General features: G+C 40.3%; 1 protein-coding gene across 4 annotated transcripts in view; it reads left to right on the forward strand.

Moving 5' to 3' along the window:
• Positions 1-19,423, forward strand: part of LOC126240639 (caspase-1-like) — a 127,416-nt gene that overhangs the window by 94,973 nt on the left and 13,020 nt on the right. Inside the window, exon 6 of one of the 4 annotated variants that reach the window (XM_049947939.1) lies at positions 7,642-8,936. The exons of 1 other annotated variant lie outside the window; for it this stretch is intronic. In XM_049947939.1, the coding sequence (XP_049803896.1) occupies positions 7,642-7,880 (239 nt within the window). In that variant the 3' untranslated portion in view covers positions 7,881-8,936. Of the gene's footprint in view, positions 1-7,641; positions 8,937-19,423 lie in introns of those variants that run through there. 2 more of the 4 variants (XM_049947942.1, XM_049947941.1) reach the window with 2 other exon arrangements.

Raw genomic sequence — 19,423 nt, forward strand, 5'->3', positions numbered from 1 at the left:
ACACTCCTGGAAATTGAAATAAGAACACCGTGAATTCATTGTCCCAGGAAAGGGAAACTTTATTGACACATTCCTGGGGTCAGATACATCACATGATCACACTGACAGAACCACAGGCACATAGACACAGGCAACAGAGCATGCACAATGTCGGCACTAGTACAGTGTATATCCACCTTTCGCAGCAATGCAGGCTGCTATTCTCCCATGGAGACGATCGTAGAGATGCTGGATGTAGTCCTGTGGAACGGCTTGCCATGCCATTTCCACCTGGCGCCTCAGTTGGACCAGCGTTCGTGCTGGACGTGCAGACCGCGTGAGACGACGCTTCATCCAGTCCCAAACATGCTCAATGGGGGACAGATCCGGAGATCTTGCTGGCCAGGGTGGTTGACTTACACCTTCTAGAGCACGTTGGGTGGCACGGGATACATGCGGACGTGCATTGTCCTGTTGGAACAGCAAGTTCCCTTGCCGGTCTAGGAATGGTAGAACGATGGGTTCTATGACGGTTTGGATGTACCGTGCACTATTCAGTGTCCCCTCGACGATCACCAGTGGTGTACGGCCAGTGTAGGAGATCGCTCCCCACACCATGATGCCGGGTGTTGGCCCTGTGTGCCTCGGTCGTACGCAGTCCTGATTGTGGCGCTCACCTGCACGTCGCCAAACACGCTTACGACCATCATTGGCACCAAGGCAGAAGCGACTCTCATCGCTGAAGACGACACGTCTCCATTCGTCCCTCCATTCACGCCTGTCGCGACACCACTGGAGGCGGGCTGCACGATGTTGGGGCGTGAGCGGAAGACGGCCTAACGGTGTGCGGGACCGTAGCCCAGCTTCATGGAGACGGTTGCGAATGGTCCTCGCCGATACCCCAGGAGCAACAGTGTCCCTAATTTGCTGGGAAGTGGCGGTGCGGTCCCCTACGGCACTGCGTAGGATCCTACGGTCTTGGCGTGCATCCGTGCGTCGCTGGGGTCCGGTCCCAGGTCGACGGGCACGTGCACCTTCCGCCGACCACTGGCGACAACATCGATGTACTGTGGAGACCTCACGCCCCACGTGTTGAGCAATTCGGCGGTACGTCCACCCGGCCTCCCGCATGCCCACTATACGCCCTCGCTCAAAGTCCGTCAACTGCACATACGGTTCACGTCCACGCTGTCGCGGCATGCTACCAGTGTTAAAGACTGCGATGGAGCTCCGTATGCCACGGCAAACTGGCTGACACTGACGGCGGCGGTGCACAAATGCTGCGCAGCTAGCGCCATTCGACGGCCAACACCGCGGTTCCTGGTGTGTCCGCTGTGCCGTGCGTGTGATCATTGCTTGTACAGCCCTCTCGCAGTGTCCGGAGCAAGTATGGTGGGTCTGACACACCGGTGTCAATGTGTTCTTTTTTCCATTTCCAGGAGTGTATATTTGCAGGCCACTAGATGTCATCATCCTGCACAATGCGCTAGTGTATTATGGACTTGGGTTTGTATTGCATATTTGGTCTCAGATGCCTAGACTCGATCTGGTGAGCTACAACACCTAACAATGGTTGTTGTTGTTGTGGTCTTCAGTCCTGAGACTGGTTTGATGCAGCTCTCCATGCTACTCTATCCTGTGCAAGCTTCTTCTTCATCTCCCAGTACCTACTGCAACCTACATCCTTCTGAATCTGTTTAGCGTATTCACCTCTTGGTCTCCCTCTACGAGTTTTTACCCTCCACGCTGCCCTCCAATGCTAAATTGGTGATCCCTTGATGCCTCAGAACATGTCCTACCAACCGATCCCTTCTTCTAGTTAAGTTGTGCCACAAAATTTACTTCTCCCCAATCATATTCAATACCTCCTCATTAGTTATATGATCTACCCATCTAATCTTCAGCATTCTTCTGTAGCGCCACATTTAGAAAGCTTCTATTCTCTTCTTGTCCAAACTATTTATCGTCCATGTTTCACTTCCATACATGGCTACGCTCCATACAAATACTTTCAGAAACGACTTCCTGACACTTAAATCAATACTCGATGTTAACAAATTTCTCTTCTTCAGAAACGCTTTCCTGGCCAGTGCCAGTCTACATTTTATATCCTCTCTACTATGACCATCATCAGTTATTTTGCTCCCCAAATAACAAAACTCCTTTACTACTTTAAGTGTCTCATTTCCTAATCTAATTCCCTCAGCATCACCTGACTTAATTCGACTACATTCCATTATCCTCGTTTTGCTTTTGTTGATGTTCATCTTATACCTTCATGACACTGTCCATTCCGTTCAACTGCTCTTCCAAGTCCTTTGCTGTCTCTGACAGAATTACAATGTCATTGGCGAACCTCAGAGTTTGTATTTCTTCTCCATGGATTTTAATACCTACTCCGAATTTTTCTTTTGTTTCCTTCATTGCTTGCTCAATATACAGATTGAATAACATTGAGGATAGGCTACAACCCTGTCTCACTCCATTCCCAACCACTGCTTCCCTTTCATGCCCCTCAACTCTTATAACTGCCATCTGGTTTCTGTACAAATTGTAAATAGCCTTTCGATCCCTGTATTTTACCCCTGCCACCTTCAGAATTTGAAAGAGAGTATTCCAGTTAACATTGTCAAAAGCTTTCTCTAAGTCTACAAATGCTAGAAATGTAGGTTTGCCTTTCCTTAATCTAGCTTCTAAGATAAGTCGTAGGGTCAGTATTGCCTCACATGTTCCCATATTTCTACGGAATCCAAACTGATCTTCCCCGAGGTCAGCTTCTACCAGTTTTTCCATTCGTCTGTAGAGAATACGCATTAGTATTTTGCATCCGTGACTTATTAAACTGATTGTTCGGTAATTTTCACATCTGTCAACACCTGCTTTCTTTGGGATTGGAATTATTATATTGTTCTTGAAGTCTGAGGGTATTTCACCTGTGTCATACATCTTGCTCACCAGATGGTAGAGTTTTGTCAGGACTGGCTCTTTCAAGGCTGTCAGTAGTTCTAATGAAATGTTGTCTACTCTCGGGGCCTTGTTTTGACTCAGGTCTTTCAGTGCTCTGTCAAACTCTTCACGCAGTATCATATCTCCCATTTCATCTTCATCTACATCCTCTTCCATTTCCATAATATTGTCCTCAAGTACATTGCCCTTGTATAGGCCCTCTATATACTCCCTCCACCTTTCTGCTTTCCCTTCTTTGCTTAGAACTGGTTTTCCATCTGAGCTCTTGATATTCATACAAGTGGTTCTCTTTTCTCCAAAGGTCTCTTTAATTTTTCTGTAGGCAGTATCTATCTTAAACCCTAGTGAGATAACCCTCTACATCGTTACATTTGTCCTCTAGCCATCCCTGCTTAGCCATTTTGCACTTCCTGTCGATCTCGTTTTTGAGACGTTTGTATTCCTTTTTGCCTGCTTAATTTACTGCATTTTTATATTTTCTCCTTTCATCAATTAAATTCAATATTTCTTCTGTTACCCAAGGATTTCCACTAGCCCTCGTCTTTTTACCTACTAGGTCCTCTGCTGCCTTCACTATTTCATCTCTCAAAGCTACCCATTCTTCTTCTACTGTATTTCTTTCCCCCATTCCTGTCAATTGTTCCCTTATGCTCTCCCTGCAACTCTGTACAACCTCTGGTTTAGTTAGTTTATCCAGGTCCCATCTCCTTAAATTCCCACCTTTTTGCAGTTTCTTCAGTTTTAATCTACAGTTCATAACCAATAGATTGTGGTCAGAGTCCACATCTGCCCCTGGAAATGTCTTACAATTTAAAACCTGGTTCCTAAATCTCTGTCTTACCATTATGTAATCTATCTGAAACCTGTCAGTATCTCCAGGCTTCTTCCATGTATACAACCTTCTGTTATGATTTTTGAACCATGTGTTAGCTATGATTAAGTTGTGCTCTGTGCAAAATTCTATCAGGCGGCTTCCTCTTTCATTTCTTAGCCCCAATCCATATTCACCTACTACGTTTCCTTCTCTCCCTTTTCCTACTACCGAATTCCAGTCACCCATGACTATTAAATTTTCGTCTCTCTTCACTATCTGAATAATTTATTTTATTTCGTCATACATTTCTTCAATTTCTTCGTCATCTGCAGAGCTCGTTTGCATATAAACTTGTACTACTGTAGTAGGGATGGGCGAAGTCCATCTTGGCCACAATAATGCGTTCGCTATGCTGTTTGTAGTAGCTTACCCGCACTCCTATTTTTTTATTCATTATTAAACCTACTCCTGCATTTCCCCTATTTGATTTTGTATTTATAACCCTGTATTCACCTGACCAGAAGTCTTGTTCCTCCTTCCATCGAACTTCACTAATTCCCACTATATCTAACTTTAACCTATCCATTTCCCTTTTTAAATTTTCTAACCTACCTGCCCGATTAAGGGATCTGATATTCCACGCTCCCATCCGTAGAACGCCAGTTTTCTTTCTCCTGATAACGACGTCCTCCTGAGTAGTCCCCGCCCGGAGATCCGAATGGGGGACTATTTTACCTCCGGAATATTTTACCCAAGAGGACACCATCATCATTTAATCATACAGTAAAGCTGGATGCCTTCGGGAAAAATTACGGCTGTAGTTTCCCCTTGATTTCAGCCGTTCGCAGTACCAACACAGCAAGGCTGTTTAGGTTAGTGTTACAAGGCCAGATCAGTCAACAATCATCCAGACTGTTGCCCCTGCAACTACTGAAAAGGCTGCTGTGCCCCTCTTCAGGAACCACACGTTTGTCTGGCCTCTCAACAGATACCCGTCCTTCGTGGTTGCACCTACGGTGCAGCTATCTGTATAGCTGAGGCACGCAATCCTCCCCACCAATGGCAAGGCCCATGGTTCTCGGGGGGAAGTATTGTATTACAACATAATGGCTGTTCTGATAGACGGATACGGCATGAATTTCATTCTAAGCATATTCAATGCGGGGATGTAAATGAAGATCTGGAGGCATCCATTGCAATGGTGGTGCTGCCCATTTTGGTGGCATATCTTGAAGACTAGAAAGAATCCTCAAAAGGAATGACATAAAGTGTGTTTTTCGGCCACCAGCAAAATTGAGGAATTAATTGTGCTCAGTCAAAGACTAGACCGACCGTAGGAAATATGATAAATTAGCGGTGGCAGAGCATTGCTTGGACACGGGGCATTGAATGTTTTATGAAGAGACTGAAATTTTATCCATAGTGTCATGTTTCTGCGACTGTTGTTAAGGAGGCCATACATATCTATATGATGGACAATTATATCAACAGGGATGCAGGTTTTCAGTTAAGTGCTGCCTGGAATCCAGCACTGGCTGCCATTAAATCAGAACAGGGAAAACAAGAACTTCCGATTCATGACTCAATGCAACACACTGCTGAGATTTAATTCAGCTTTTTACCACAGGATTGTGTGGCAGCACAGTCTTTGCCCACAGCACACATCCGAAAGGACTTCCTGTGCCTCCCAGCAGGGAGCAGTAGAGCACGATTTTCCCTAACTGCGAACATTGTCCGGCGCATGCATATTGCCTACTCGTGGTCTGACACATTTCGACGCTGCCACGCCATTATAATCAGTTATATCTTGAAGCAGTGGCAGCAGCAACTATCACCACCTGCAGATGTTGAGCAGTTGAACCGATGAGATGTTTTGGGATTTACACGATACGATCTGACTGCAAACCCGAGAAGTGCTTTTGCAGCAGACCCATCGGGAAAGCCCCGAAAATATGAACATAGTTTCTGGAGTATTCCAAAGGGCTCTCGTAGGTTCACTACTATTTACAATTTATATTAACAGTCTGGTCAAAAAAGTTTGATTTTCTGTAAGAGGATTCACGGATAATGCTGTTGGCTGTAAGACAGTTGCAGTACCGGGAGACTGTAATAATATTCAGGAAGTCCTGCTGAGGATTGACTGTGTCATTGGTCACGAATCACCAGAAACGGTAACTACTGTAAAATACTTAGGAGTAACCACCTGAAGTGACCTGCAGTGAAATGACCACATAAAATGGAAAAGTAAATGTCTGGCTCAGAGTCATTGGGAGGATCTTTTTAGAAATGTATATCACAAATGAAAGAAATTGATTGCTAAACATTTGTTTGGCAGGTTATTCAATATTGTCAGACAGTCTTGGACACTTCCCAATTTGGAATAATCGTAGACATTGAAAACAATTGAAGAAGAGTGGTGTATTTCACCACAGGATTACTTGGTGTGAAATTGTAACAGAAACACGAACTCCAATTGCAGGTGTTGCTACAGTGACACTGTGCATTGTGCACTGCGGATAGGTTGAGAGTTTTGCTCCATATGCAAATGGAATGAGATGTTGTGACAAAGTTCATCATACAGTGGATGTTTGGAGTATATAAGTAAACATAGATATCTGAAGATGAATTGTAACCAAATTGATCAAGATTGCTTACCTCCCTAGAATTCCAAAAAAAGTACATCAAAAACATTCTGTAGATCATAATAGTGAACAGATTTTTCAAGCTGTATTCGGAGAATTTTTGTTGTGTAATGTTTCACTTTAAGTGCCATGGAGCAAAGTTAGGTCTCCACCATGAATGCACTGCTGTTGTCACAGTTGTGAAGACCAGGCTCCTGCTTGTGGGTCTCTGAAACCTTATCCAAGCTCCATTTGCAGTAGTTTCCTAATACTGCTGTGCTAGACAGTATCATGTTGCTCCTTGGTTTATTTGAACAGTAGGTTGATGCACTGGACCTTCCAGGTGGCCATCATGCTCCATTTATAAGACTTTTAAGGGAGAAGAGAAAGTGTTATGCTTTCAGAGGGAGGGGGACAGGAAACAGGGGGAGGGGGGCTGGAGAGAGGGCAGGTGAGGCCCAAGTTAGTCTAGGAGAGCTGATGCTGATGGAGATTAGAGGGGCAAAAGTAATGTTTGAGTATTTAGCAGTAGTAGTTTGTGGTTGGCCGCGATTTGGAAGTGGCTGGCCGTGTAACTACACAGCTGACAAGTTGTCGTAACCACATAGAATGTAGCAGAGCTGGGGCGATGATCTGGCTGCTTTCACGGGTGGCTGTACTTTCTGTAGGACAGGAAATGGCTGTGATTAGACTCCAGCAGGAGGCAGAGGTGGTGGTGGGTGAGGGGGGTGTAAGGACAGGTGCTGGACCTTGATAATCCTTAGGGGAATAATCTGTCACATAAAGGGGAAAATAGTGAAAGGATTAACAAACTTCTAAAAGTAGTACTGTATTGAACTGTTGTCTTTGAATAAAATTAGTAACTACTAACTGGCTTGTGGTTGCAGTCATGGTTGCTTATGTAAACCATCAATGCAATCAGTTTTATGTATTATTACAAGCTGTACTTTCTGTAATTTACAGTGGAGGAAAACTTGTACAAAATGATTTATGCATGATAGTATACTCAACACAAAAGATAGTCTTCATGTACAGTTTAGTAAAATATGAAGTGTTCAAATGTTTAAGAACAAGATATGAATTATAATTAAGTTGTTCAAAAAAAAATAAAAGTTTTGTGCTAAACAATAATAATATCTGTTATGAACCTCTACCCTTTTTAACCATCAAGAATTGCGTTTTTTCAAAACTGTGCTGAACCAGTAATATTGAATATGTTATCAGTCATTATGTGATTAAACACTGGTCTCTTTAATCTAGGATACTACTCATGGCGCAACACTACCTACGGCTCATGGTTCATGCAGGCCCTCTGCTGGGAACTCCAGAGTCGAGGAACGAAACTTGATATTCTGACACTGTTGACATTTGTGTGTCAGCGTGTTGCAATAGACTTCGAATCCAATACACCTAATAATGAGGTTATGCATAGGCAGAAGCAAATACCGTGCATCACAACAATGCTGACAAGATTATTGCGTTTTGAGGAGAAGAAGTAATATAGCTTTAGTTATAGAATTTGTGTTTGTAAAAAATTTTTTTTTTTTGTGATGCAGAGATGCAGCAAATGCTGTAACAGTTCCAGGTTTGATGATGTGTAAGAAATTGCACATTAAAAAGTGCAAACTGTCAGTTTCATTATTTTGAGAATAGAGGGAATTTTTGCCCGTATATTTTTTATACAATAGCCTTTTTTTTTTAAAAAAAAAAAGAAATTGTAAAAACATGAATTTACAAATTGGCTACAATAGTTTGTATGGTAAGGAAATATTGTTGGTGTTAACACTTACCAGAGTACTTTAAATTTGAGCCTTTTTTCTGTGGAAAGTATTTCATCCATGCATCTCCTCGTTTGTTTATCACATTAGTGAAACTTTCATGCTTCTATCACAATATTTGGTACTTTTCCTATGAAACAAAGAAAATGTACTGGATAGTATGGAAAGAAACAGGCCATGAAAAAATGTTACAGTATTGCATATTCTGGAGCCCGAAGATTTCATAATCTTATTGACTACTGTAAAAGTTCCTGCAGTTTGTCATTTTTGTTCCAATTACCTGTGTTGGAATGTTGGTAATTAGAATACAGACTGCCTCATTCAGCAACACACACTTTTAGTTGTGATTTATGCTCTGTAAAATGCTCAAACTTTGAAATGTATGTGTATTTATTGGTACTGGTTGTGACGTATCACGTAATTCACTAAACATGTTCCCAGTAGTGTTTGTATGCTGTTCTCGATCATATTTAGTTTATCTCCTTTTAATATAATTGTGTGTGAACAAAAAAACTTTTGTTTCAAACACACAGCTAATTGTTTTCTCACTTTTTTGTTTTTAGTAATACCATTCACAATTAACTGGTTTATTTTAAGTAATATGATACAATGTGATATAAAAGTACAAAAAATACAGTTGTGGTGCCTTTGGAAATATCTATAGAACAGTGTGTTTGTATATTTATTTTTTCATACTTAACTAAATAAAAACTGTGAATAAATTATTGTGCATACTTTTTAACTCTTTTTTAATAGATTTCTAGTGCTTAATGTCCGTTCCACTTCAGTAATCAGTCTTGATTGTAACATTTAGTAAGCTATTTATAATGCTTCAGACTGTAAAAGAAATGTATTTATTTGAAAAGAAATTATTTCTTTAACTGAAAATGGATGATCCTTGTCAAAATTGGCATTAAACTTGACTTGAAATGGTAATTTACCAAGTGTTGTTGCTGCAGTACCTGTCAAGAGACATATGGAAATGGAATAGAACATTGCGACTACTGTTAATAGGTACACTCTACAATAGTTTTCAGAGTATATGAAAGGTAACATAGATATCTGAAGATGAATTGTAACAAAATTAATAGAGACTGCCTGTCTCATAAAGTTCCATAAAATACTGCAAAAACATTCTCTAGAGCGTAGTAGTGAAGCAATTTTTCCAGTAATGGTTGCAGAATTTTGTTATGTTTCACAATTGACACAACCATTTCAGTGCCATTGAGCAAAGTTTGGTCTTTATTACCAATGCACTTTTGTTGGCACAGGTGCAGAGTCCACACAAATCTTTCAAACCTTATCCAAGCCTCATTTGCAGCTAGTTTCACAGTACTATTGTGGTAGGTGATGTCCTGTTGCATCCCTGATTAATTTGGATGATAGGCTGACACACTGGACCATACAGGTGGCCATGAGGCACTATCTTACTAGGGCTTTGTCTTAGATATCAATGGGATGTGTAACTCTGTAGCTTTTACAAGTTATTCATCAGCCCATTTAATGTTCACACCCATCATAGAGGCCTATAAACTGTTCCAACCATCATTTCTGAAGAAATACTGTCATTTCTATAAACAAGTGCCATAACAGACATTTCCCTGGTGGTAACAAGAGACTAAATGAAGTGTCTGATGAGGGCTACCTCTAGATTGAGTCTTCCAACAGTCACATATAGTCTTGACCATTGAATGTGTATATAGTGTAAAAAGTTGCATGTATGGAAGTTTTAGTTAAATGTATAAAACAGTCTGTTATTTTACAAGATGGAGACTATGATAAGCTGATGACCATCCCCTTTTACGGTTCCCATGAATCATTTCATTTGTCCCAGACATCTGTGAGCAAAATGCATGCAGTCAAATTTCCACTGCTTTACAAACATATATGTCCTGTGCACATTGTGTGACGTGTGTCATGGAGCTACATGCTGTATGTGCCGTATCTATAAGATAGTGATAATAAACAAAATGAAGAAAGGCAAAGAAAAAAAAAACACTAGCTTCCAAAAACACTGCTGCACAGTCATGATTTGTTGGTGTTTCTTGAAAAACAGTTCAACCACAGCAGTTGAAGAAGCTGTAAGCAGCCTGCACTGCCTATGCATTAGCATGCCAGCTGCAGCAACGGGGCTGGTTACACATTGCGAAGTAGGGCACTCGGAGCACCGCAATCTTGACGATTCAGTGAAAGTCTGTGCTTTTGCAGGACAGGCTTAGTGTTTTCTACACCATTGAGCCACGGATTTATTATTACATATGTGTGTGGAAGCAGTATGTTAGCACAACAAATGACCTTCTAACCATCAATTATAGTAGTCTGGCAGCACGTACTAAGAGGATTGTGCTGGTTGTTGGTGTGATATGGCTCAGCAAGTAGCCACTATGCGTCTGTTGCTGGTCCAGCTACTAAGTCGACCTCCCAAAGCTTGGCACCTTCCTACTCTGGGCTGCACCCAGGCTCGCTTCAACAGTAGCTCGACTCCTGCTGTGGGGGGACAGCAGATCGGAACTGGGGCAGTACAACTGTCCACCCTCATACTGGTGCAGGCATCCTGGCACCATACAAGTTTGCTTGCAGGGCCAGTTTACACTCAAAGAGGCTATCATCCCCTACAAGAATTCGGGCAGATCTCTGTGCCGCTAGTTCTTAACACGAGCAGCCAAGCTGTGCCTAACTGAGCCATATGCCGCTTAATGGGCTTCTGGACATGGATGTCACAGCCAGCTTCCTGGCTTGCAGCTGGCCAAGGCAGTGCACCACGAGTCAACCATATCATGAGCTAAAGAAGGCTTGGCTGCCATGCTAAAAGTGTAGTGTTTGTCTTTCTGAAATTGTTTTCCTGAGCTAGCAGCAGCCACAACCTGCTGCCACAATTCAAGCCTGTGCACAGAAGTGGCTCTTTACCTCAGGTCACCATATTTCTTCACTGTCGAAACCCCACTATCATCACTTTTAGAAAATGCTGTACACTTTTTGCAATTAATGGAGGGTGGCTTGTTGAAATTAAATTAACCAACACCACTGAACTGATAACTTCATTCAGTCCAGCTTACTGCCATTAACAATTACAGCTGGTACTCTACTGAACTGCTTTCTTTGAGGAACATTAACTACTACCAACCACTAACTGGCTTATGATCGCTTATATAAACACTCAACAATGCAAACAATTTATAAGTATTATTACAAATATGATTCCATGTTGTTTAAAATGGAGAAAAAGTTGTACAAAATTATTTATGAATGGCCGTATGTTTAGTGTAACAACAAAAACAAATCAGTTACTGATAAAATTATTTAACTGGATAGATAAAGAAAATCTACTCGCCAACACACACATAAAATACTGTTGTGATTGGCAAGCTTTCTGAGCCAGCGGCTCCTTCTTCAGGCAGGAGGGTTGAAGGGGAAGGAAGAAAGTGAAGGAAAAGGACTGGAGAGGTTTAGAGTCTTTCCCTCACATCCTGTATGGTAAGTCTCCCCTGACCCGCGGTTCTGGGGAGACTTTCCCGAAATCTACCCCTTTTCCTAGACCTCCCCAGTCCTTTTCGTTCATCCTTCTTCCTTCCCCCCTCAGCCCTTCTGCCTGAAGGGGCCACAGGCTCCGAAAGCTTGCCAATCACAACAGTCTTTTATGCATGTGTTTTGCTGGCTCTTGATGAGTAGATTTTTCAAGTATCCAATTAACTATGTTTAGTGTAAACCATAAGTATATTCTTCATACATAGTTCTGTAAAATAGTTTGAATTTTAGTAAAATATAAACTAAAAGTTGGTTGTAAAAAGCCTATTTTTCTACTAAATGACATAGTTATTTAGATTATTAAATTTAATGTGTTCTTGCTCAATAATTATATTTTGTAGCCCAGCAAGTTACTTTTGTACTGTATTATACATTATTAAACAATCTGGATATTTCTAAACTGACACTCTAGAACTTTCAAAATGATAATTTTATTTGGAAATGAACACACCACAAAATCAAGTTAACATTCCTTTTAAATTTGACAATTTTGTTTCAGCAAAATTAAAACGATGTAGTAATTAAAATTTGTGACCTTGTTGATGACAGTGTGTTTAGCATCAATGTGTATACAGGGTGTCCCAGGAGGAATGGTCAGTATACAGGGATATTATGGGAACGATCATTAGAAGCAAAAAAAGTGTAGTAAACATGGACTCTAAAATGACACCTTACGAACTATGAGCACTTGTTCAGCAGACGAGATGTGTTTCGCAGTGTTCATGAGATACTTGTATCTCGTAGCTCTTACGGTATGCATTTTACAACCTGTGTTTACTAGATTCTCTTATTTTGAATAATCGTTACTGTCATATCCATGAATATTGACCATTCATCCTGGAACTTATTGTACATTCTGCAGTTCTTCCATACAACATTAAATAACCAATAATACCTCCATCGGCATTCATACTGCACAAACCATTGTCCACTGTGAAGTACATGACAGAGAATACTTCCTGTTATGAAGAATTGTTGTCGCTTCTTCCTGTTTCATTCAAGTATAGAGTGCAGGAAGAAAGACTATGTGTGCATGTGCTGACGTGTGCATGTGTGTTGTAATTAATATAATCTTATCCTCTTGATCACTGTGGAGGCAGTACGTAGGAAGTTGTAGTACAGAGGATCCGGAAAGTCTCTCCACTGCGGCAAGCTCAGAGAATCTCCCCTTGCAGGGTACGTGAAGTTGGCAGCACGTTCATGTCGGTGTATAAGCTAGAGGTGCTAGTGGCTGCAGTTATGTTGGGAGATGGGATTCAATAATATTACAGTTAAAACAATTGAATTAATTATATTAATTGTAATTAAATACACTGTACTCATCAGTATTACAGCAGGTGCAGGAAATTTTTCTCTTTTTGAAGACATAGTTCAACACGTTTACATTTATTTTTGCAAACACCTCCGCCAATGTTTCATGCGTAATCAAATGCAGTAAACTGATTACTGCTGTCTTCAGTTCATCTATTTTCTTTGGGCTGTATTGATACACAGGTGTCGTAGCCACACCCCAAGTAAATACTTGGGCAGAGACAGATACAGTGAGTGCAGGCTCCAGTAATTACTCTGTTTCCAAAGATTGCATCTGAAAGTCATAGGGACTGATGTACAGTATGAGCAGTAGTATTGTCTTGCTGGAAAAATGAATGACTGATCTGATTTTCATTCACCAGGACAATAAATGGAAAAATTATCTGGGAACAATAGACATCTGAAGTGACGGTAGTATCACAGAAGATCGGTCGTATAATTTGTGCTCGCACTATGGCAACCTACAGTCAGATTTTTCTCTGCTTACAATGGCATCTCTCTTAAAGCGTGTAGATTTTCTGATGATCAGATACGTGAATTTTGGGAATTAATGTAGCCAGATAAGTGAAACCAAGCACCATCAGTGACAAAAGTTTGATCTGTAACAGCATCTCAGTGTCGGTTAACAAATCGCTGAAAACATTCGTTTCACGTGGTCTATACAACAAAATTGTTGGTCAGTGTTAATATTGTATGGATACGTTACCAGTTCTTTGGTTACAGTCTTGTGTGCTCTCAAACGAGAGACTTTAGCCTCTTGCGATAATCTCCTCACTGATTTTGTTTGACTCCGCAACATAGTGTCCGAAATGTTGCCAAGCTTCTGTTCTGTCAAAATTGTGGGCCTACCAATTCATGGTGCATCATGAACTGAAAATGTTACCCAGAATTAGCAAATTAAATCACGTACATTGTCTTGATGTTTATACCTCAAAGCAGGAAAACAAAATCTAAATTGGCACCTCACATGCTCTGTAAAGTTTCCTCCTGCATGGAAAACTTCTTCCACTTAAAATGCTCTCCGTGTAATAGTAAGCATTCTCACTACACTCATCTTATACAAGAACTATACAGCATTACTGTATAGTAACTAGCAGTTCCCAAGCACATGCAACTCTAACACCACTACCCTATAACAGCAGGTCCATGTAACACGCACAGGCGAGACTTGAATGTATGCGCCCCACAAAGCGACACACGAGGCTCACTGCTGCAGAGACACCTCGCCGATGCACGGTATATTACTGGTCATCATTTGAGATTGGTTCTTAAAACTTGTTAAGTAAACTTCCTCAAGATAGCTTGCGTCTATCTTAGCATCAGCCAATTCGGTTTCTCCAGTATATCTGCGACACTTTCCCATGTGTAAAACAAACCTGTGATAATTGGTGCTGCCCTTCTCTGTATTTGTTACATGTCCTCTGCTAGTCCTATTTTGCACTAGGCCCACACAGATCAGCAGTATTCTAGGATGGGCCAAAAAAAGTGATTTGTAACCAGTCCCCTTTATAGAATGATAACTTTTCCCTACTATTCTACCAGTGAACTGAAGATTGCTACCTGCTTTACCTGCGACTGACCCTATGTGATCATTCCACTTCATATCCCCAGAAAGTGTTACATCCAGGTATTTTTACAAGTTGACTGTGTAATATCCTAGGATCTGAGACTGTGCTAGTGTACGATGTTTTATTACATATCTGTATAGGAACCAGATCAGCTGATTGGTTCAAGAAGCACTCTATTGTTTTAACAGTAAATTCTCAAATATGGTTATGTACCACATTCCACCTGCGAGAGAGATTTCGTTGGTTACTGGAGAACTAAACTGAAGGAAAAAAAGCAGAGATGGATGATGTGCATTGTTAGGGTATGCGATTGAGAATAGGCATGTACAAATCTTAAACGGAATGGTAACTCATTGTTGTCTGCTATTGAACACAATTTTTTTTTACTTTGCTATTGTGATGATTGTGTTAAAAGTATTGAACAGAAGAGGCTGTAAAAGGATACACAGTGTTGAAAAGGTATTTAAACAAGTTTCATGTTATAAACGGTACACTTCCAAGAGTGAACATATAAGTACAAGGCTTCTGTAGGACCTTTGGACATTTGGTTTGTGACTGGTACATCAGGAGGTGTTTTTACCGATAATTGGAGTAATCTACTGTCCTATTACACCCATCAAACCAAATGATAACTGAATTGCCCTGGATCAGTTTCCAAAGCATCTGCAGAAAGTCCTGAAAATTACCAGAAATTTACAGCTGACTGGTAGAGATCTGCAGCTGCTCCTATACAATCAGTGTGTCAAGCACCATTAATTACTGTCTTAAAATTCTTGGCAGGGACTATTGTAATCAGAAGCATTCAAGACAGTAAAGAGAATCTGTATTTTCTCTGAATAGATAACAAACAAATTTAGCCCAACAGAACTTTAATGAGAACCTTCTCTGTCATGAAATAATTTAATTTCAAGGAGGTTGCATATTAGTTAACTTCAAAATAGCTTGCTTCAGTTGATTATTTCCTTCAGGTATAGGAGCAGTAAAGCAAGTAATAGTTAATTATTTATCTAATCCACGGCCACATTTGAGTTAACATTAAAGATAATAATATAGCAGATTCCAATTGTAACCTGCTGATATTGTTGTCTTAGAATCCTAATTTTTTTCATTTATTTTTCATTTTGTGAAATGCACAGTTTTACGTTTCTGAACATTTAAAGCAAGTTGCCAAGCTTTGCATCACCTTGAAATCTTACGAAGATCTGACTGAACATTTGTCCTGCCTTTTTCACACAACTTCATTTAGACAACTGCATCCATCATCTATGAAAAATATGAGATTACTGTTGTCTGCAAGTTCACTAATAAAGAATATGAACAGCAATATTCCCAACACACTTCCTTGGAACAGACCCATAGTTACTTCATCTGCCGATGACTCTCCACCCAAGATGTCCTGTGTCCTCCCAACCAAGAAATCTTGTGTAGTCACAAATTTCGCTTGATACCCCAAATAATCATTCTTTCACTAATAATTGTAAGTGTAGTATTGAGTCAAATATTTTGCGGAAATTGAGAAATACTGCATCTGTCTGACTGCCTTGATCTAAGACAGGGGCGGGCAAACGTTGCACGCGGCTCATGAGCACACAGCGCTGCACGTGTGCTGCTCGCGTGCAGTCGTCGAACGGGGCAGTGGCGACAGCCGGCAGGTTGCCATAGTGTGGTTCCAGGCTAAGCTGCGGACGTTGAAGCGAAGCGACCACTACGTAGTGAACGTTGTATTTCAAGAACCGGAAAATGCAGAGTGAATCAAGGAAACGGAGAATTGGAGATTTGCTATATTTTAAAAAGGAATGGGAGAATCATTTTTTCTCCGTGCAAGAACGTGAAAACTGGAAATGTATAATATGTGACAGTATTCTCGCTGGTCAGCGGAAGTTTAATATTGAACACCATTATAATAAATTTCAGTATGTTGCCGTTCTTAGTGCAATAAAAGAGGAATTTCTCAAGCGATTTGGGGATATATCTTACTTATTCCAAGGTTTTGAATAGTTCTCGAGACAATCTGCTGTTTCTGTAGATGATTTTCATCCCAGTGCAAATGGAATTAATAGGTCTACAGCGTAATTCTCGTCTGAGAGACAGGTTCATTTTGGCAAGACGTGTGATAGATTTTTATCACGACTTTCCACAGAAGTTTCCTCGTCTCCATTGTGAAGCCGCGAAGATAATGTCAATGTTTGGCTCGACATATGTTTGTGAGAGATTTTTTTCTGTTATGAAAATTAATAAGTCTCGGTTAAGAGCAAACATCAGTAATGAAAATTTACGTAACTGTTTGCGTTTGTCTGTATGTAGAAATTTTGTTCCAGACATTAAATGTATTGTAAACTCCACCTGTGATAATTAAATAAAACATATCGTAGGTAATAGGTACTCGTTCAAGCATTCCTACTAACCTTATTCCTTCATTCAATAAAGCAAGCTAGGAAACAAAACGCATTAGAGAGGAAGAAACGGTGAGACGGTATGGCGGGGAGGGGAGAGAAGCGGGTGGCCAGCTTGCCCCTGTGTGCACGCAGAACACCTGTTAACTGCACACGTGCATGTGCACCGCACACGTGCAGAATTCCTGCCCGCCCCTGATCTAAGACTTTCAGGGTATTGTGAGAAAAGTGTGAGTTGGGTTTCATATGATCAATACTTTGGAACTCATCTGGCTGGCGTGGAGGAGATAATTCTACATGATTGTAACATGCACTTTATTCCAACTATTGGGTAAATTTTATTTTATTTCTTTTGTTGTTGTCGTTGTTGTTATTATTATTATTATTATTATTATTATTATTTTAGAGAGCTATGATGGATTATGGTTTAAAGTGGGTCTAACTGAGCAGCAAATTTGGTATAGAATCTTATAGGGATTACATTGGGCTCTGGGTCTTTGTTCTATTTTAGCAATTTCAGCTGTTTCTCAACACCCTTGACATATATGAATCATCTTCATAGAGGCACGAGAACGAAATTGGGGCAGTACTTGGATTTTCATTTTTAAAGGAACATTTAAACATGGAGTTCAGCATTTCTGCTTTTGCTTTGTTACCCTCAGTTTTAGGCCCTTTCTTGCCCATGAATGTCTGGTCGCTAGCTTTGATGCCACTAACAGCCTTTATGTTTGACCAGAATATTGTGGGAAATCCTTTGATTGTAACCTGCTCTGTTATTGATTGAAGGCTTAATGCATTGCCCTCTTGACAGCCAAATGTTTTTCCTTTCAATGTATCCCATGTTTAGCCCCTATGCAGTTTTACACTTATTATGCGTTGGTCTCTGTTTCTTTAGAAGTTTATACCATGGAAGGACTCTTCCATCGAGAACTATTGTATTAGGTACAGTCAGCAAAGCTCAACAGTTTGCATGGAAAATTAAGTCCAGTATCAGGCATTCTAGGCATATACAACCATGTTGCAAATTGTGGCAGGTTTAGTTATTGTGGGAATATATTATCATGACAGGGAGATGTGCTATGCATAACATTGGAAATTAATACCGATGAAACATCATACTCGGAAGTACTGGATGTTTCAGTAATGGCAAAATATGTAGTGATCTGACTAACAGCACTAGATGGAGCCCGAAGGAGGTGTTCAGCATCGCTGTGCACGTAGCTCCATGGTCCAAGTGTCTGGTTGTCACTTGTTGAATCAAAGTTTGGTTCTGCCATCTGACAAACATATATTTTTTCTCTTTTTTTCCCCCTCAATATAATGTAAATGGACTGATAAATAAGCTACTCACCAAGCAGCAGCTGGAGAAGACACACAAACAAAAAAGTTTCACTTTTACAAGCTTTTGGTGTAAGTGGCTCCTTTCTCTGCCAGGAGGAGGAGCTATTGGCTCCGAAATCCTGTAAAAGTTAAACCTTTTTGTGTGTTTGTGTTCTCACGCCACCACTTGTTGAATAGATTTTTTAATCTATCCATTTACATGTATCAGTCTTACATCAACATTTTATCTTTTATGAAGCTTGTGTTTCAAATATAGAATAATTAACTGGAACAAAAGAAACTGGCCATGATATATTTTTTCAGATTATGCACTTAGCTGTAAACTTCAAGGTCTGTAGCAGTCTGTTTGCCCTTTTATTCAGGAACACAATCACTCTCAATTTCGAAAACAATCTGGTCCAAATTAGATTACTGAATAGAGAGTTTTGTCTGTATACATAAAACTATTCACAGAAGTAGCAGACATAGCAGGAAAGCATGTGCACCAGAAAAAAAATCATTAAGATGAAACTTATTAAGAGAGAGGAAATCTTTAACAATTATCTTATAAATTTTGTTCTCGAAGAAAAATTACAAATATGCTGCTAAGTATATAAGTTCAGCTATTCATTGTAATTGGTCTGAATAAGGAATTTAAATTCTGTCAGACAATTTTTATTAAAATCTGATTGGATGCGTATAATGATCTAAGAGAGAAGCAGGTATGAAATTGCATGACCCTCCATTTGACAGGAGAAGCACAGAATATGGTTTTTTTAAGAGAAATTATGATTTGTTTCTGCCCAGTTTCAAGAAAAATAGAACTCGATAATTTTGTTGACCAACGGGTGTGAAATTACAGATCCTAGCTGATGGAATGCCCTATGCTTTGACTTATTGCAATTAGAATTTAATATGAGAAAATGATTATTTATGTTCCAATCTGACATTGTTTTTAATTTATCCAAATTGTACTATCAGTACTAAAATGATTTTAAATATAGAGGAAAGATGCCTATTATGGGAGAGTTCACTAATGTTAGAGAGTTCCGTCGTGCTCAGTCCTGTTGGGAAGTATCAGAACTTGCTTCTCGCAGCACCTGAGACATAGAGCAGTGACAATAAGACGATAATGATTTGTTAGTAC

This window comes from Schistocerca nitens, chromosome 1 (assembly GCF_023898315.1).
Source record: "Schistocerca nitens isolate TAMUIC-IGC-003100 chromosome 1, iqSchNite1.1, whole genome shotgun sequence".
Classification (NCBI taxonomy): domain Eukaryota; kingdom Metazoa; phylum Arthropoda; class Insecta; order Orthoptera; family Acrididae; genus Schistocerca; species Schistocerca nitens.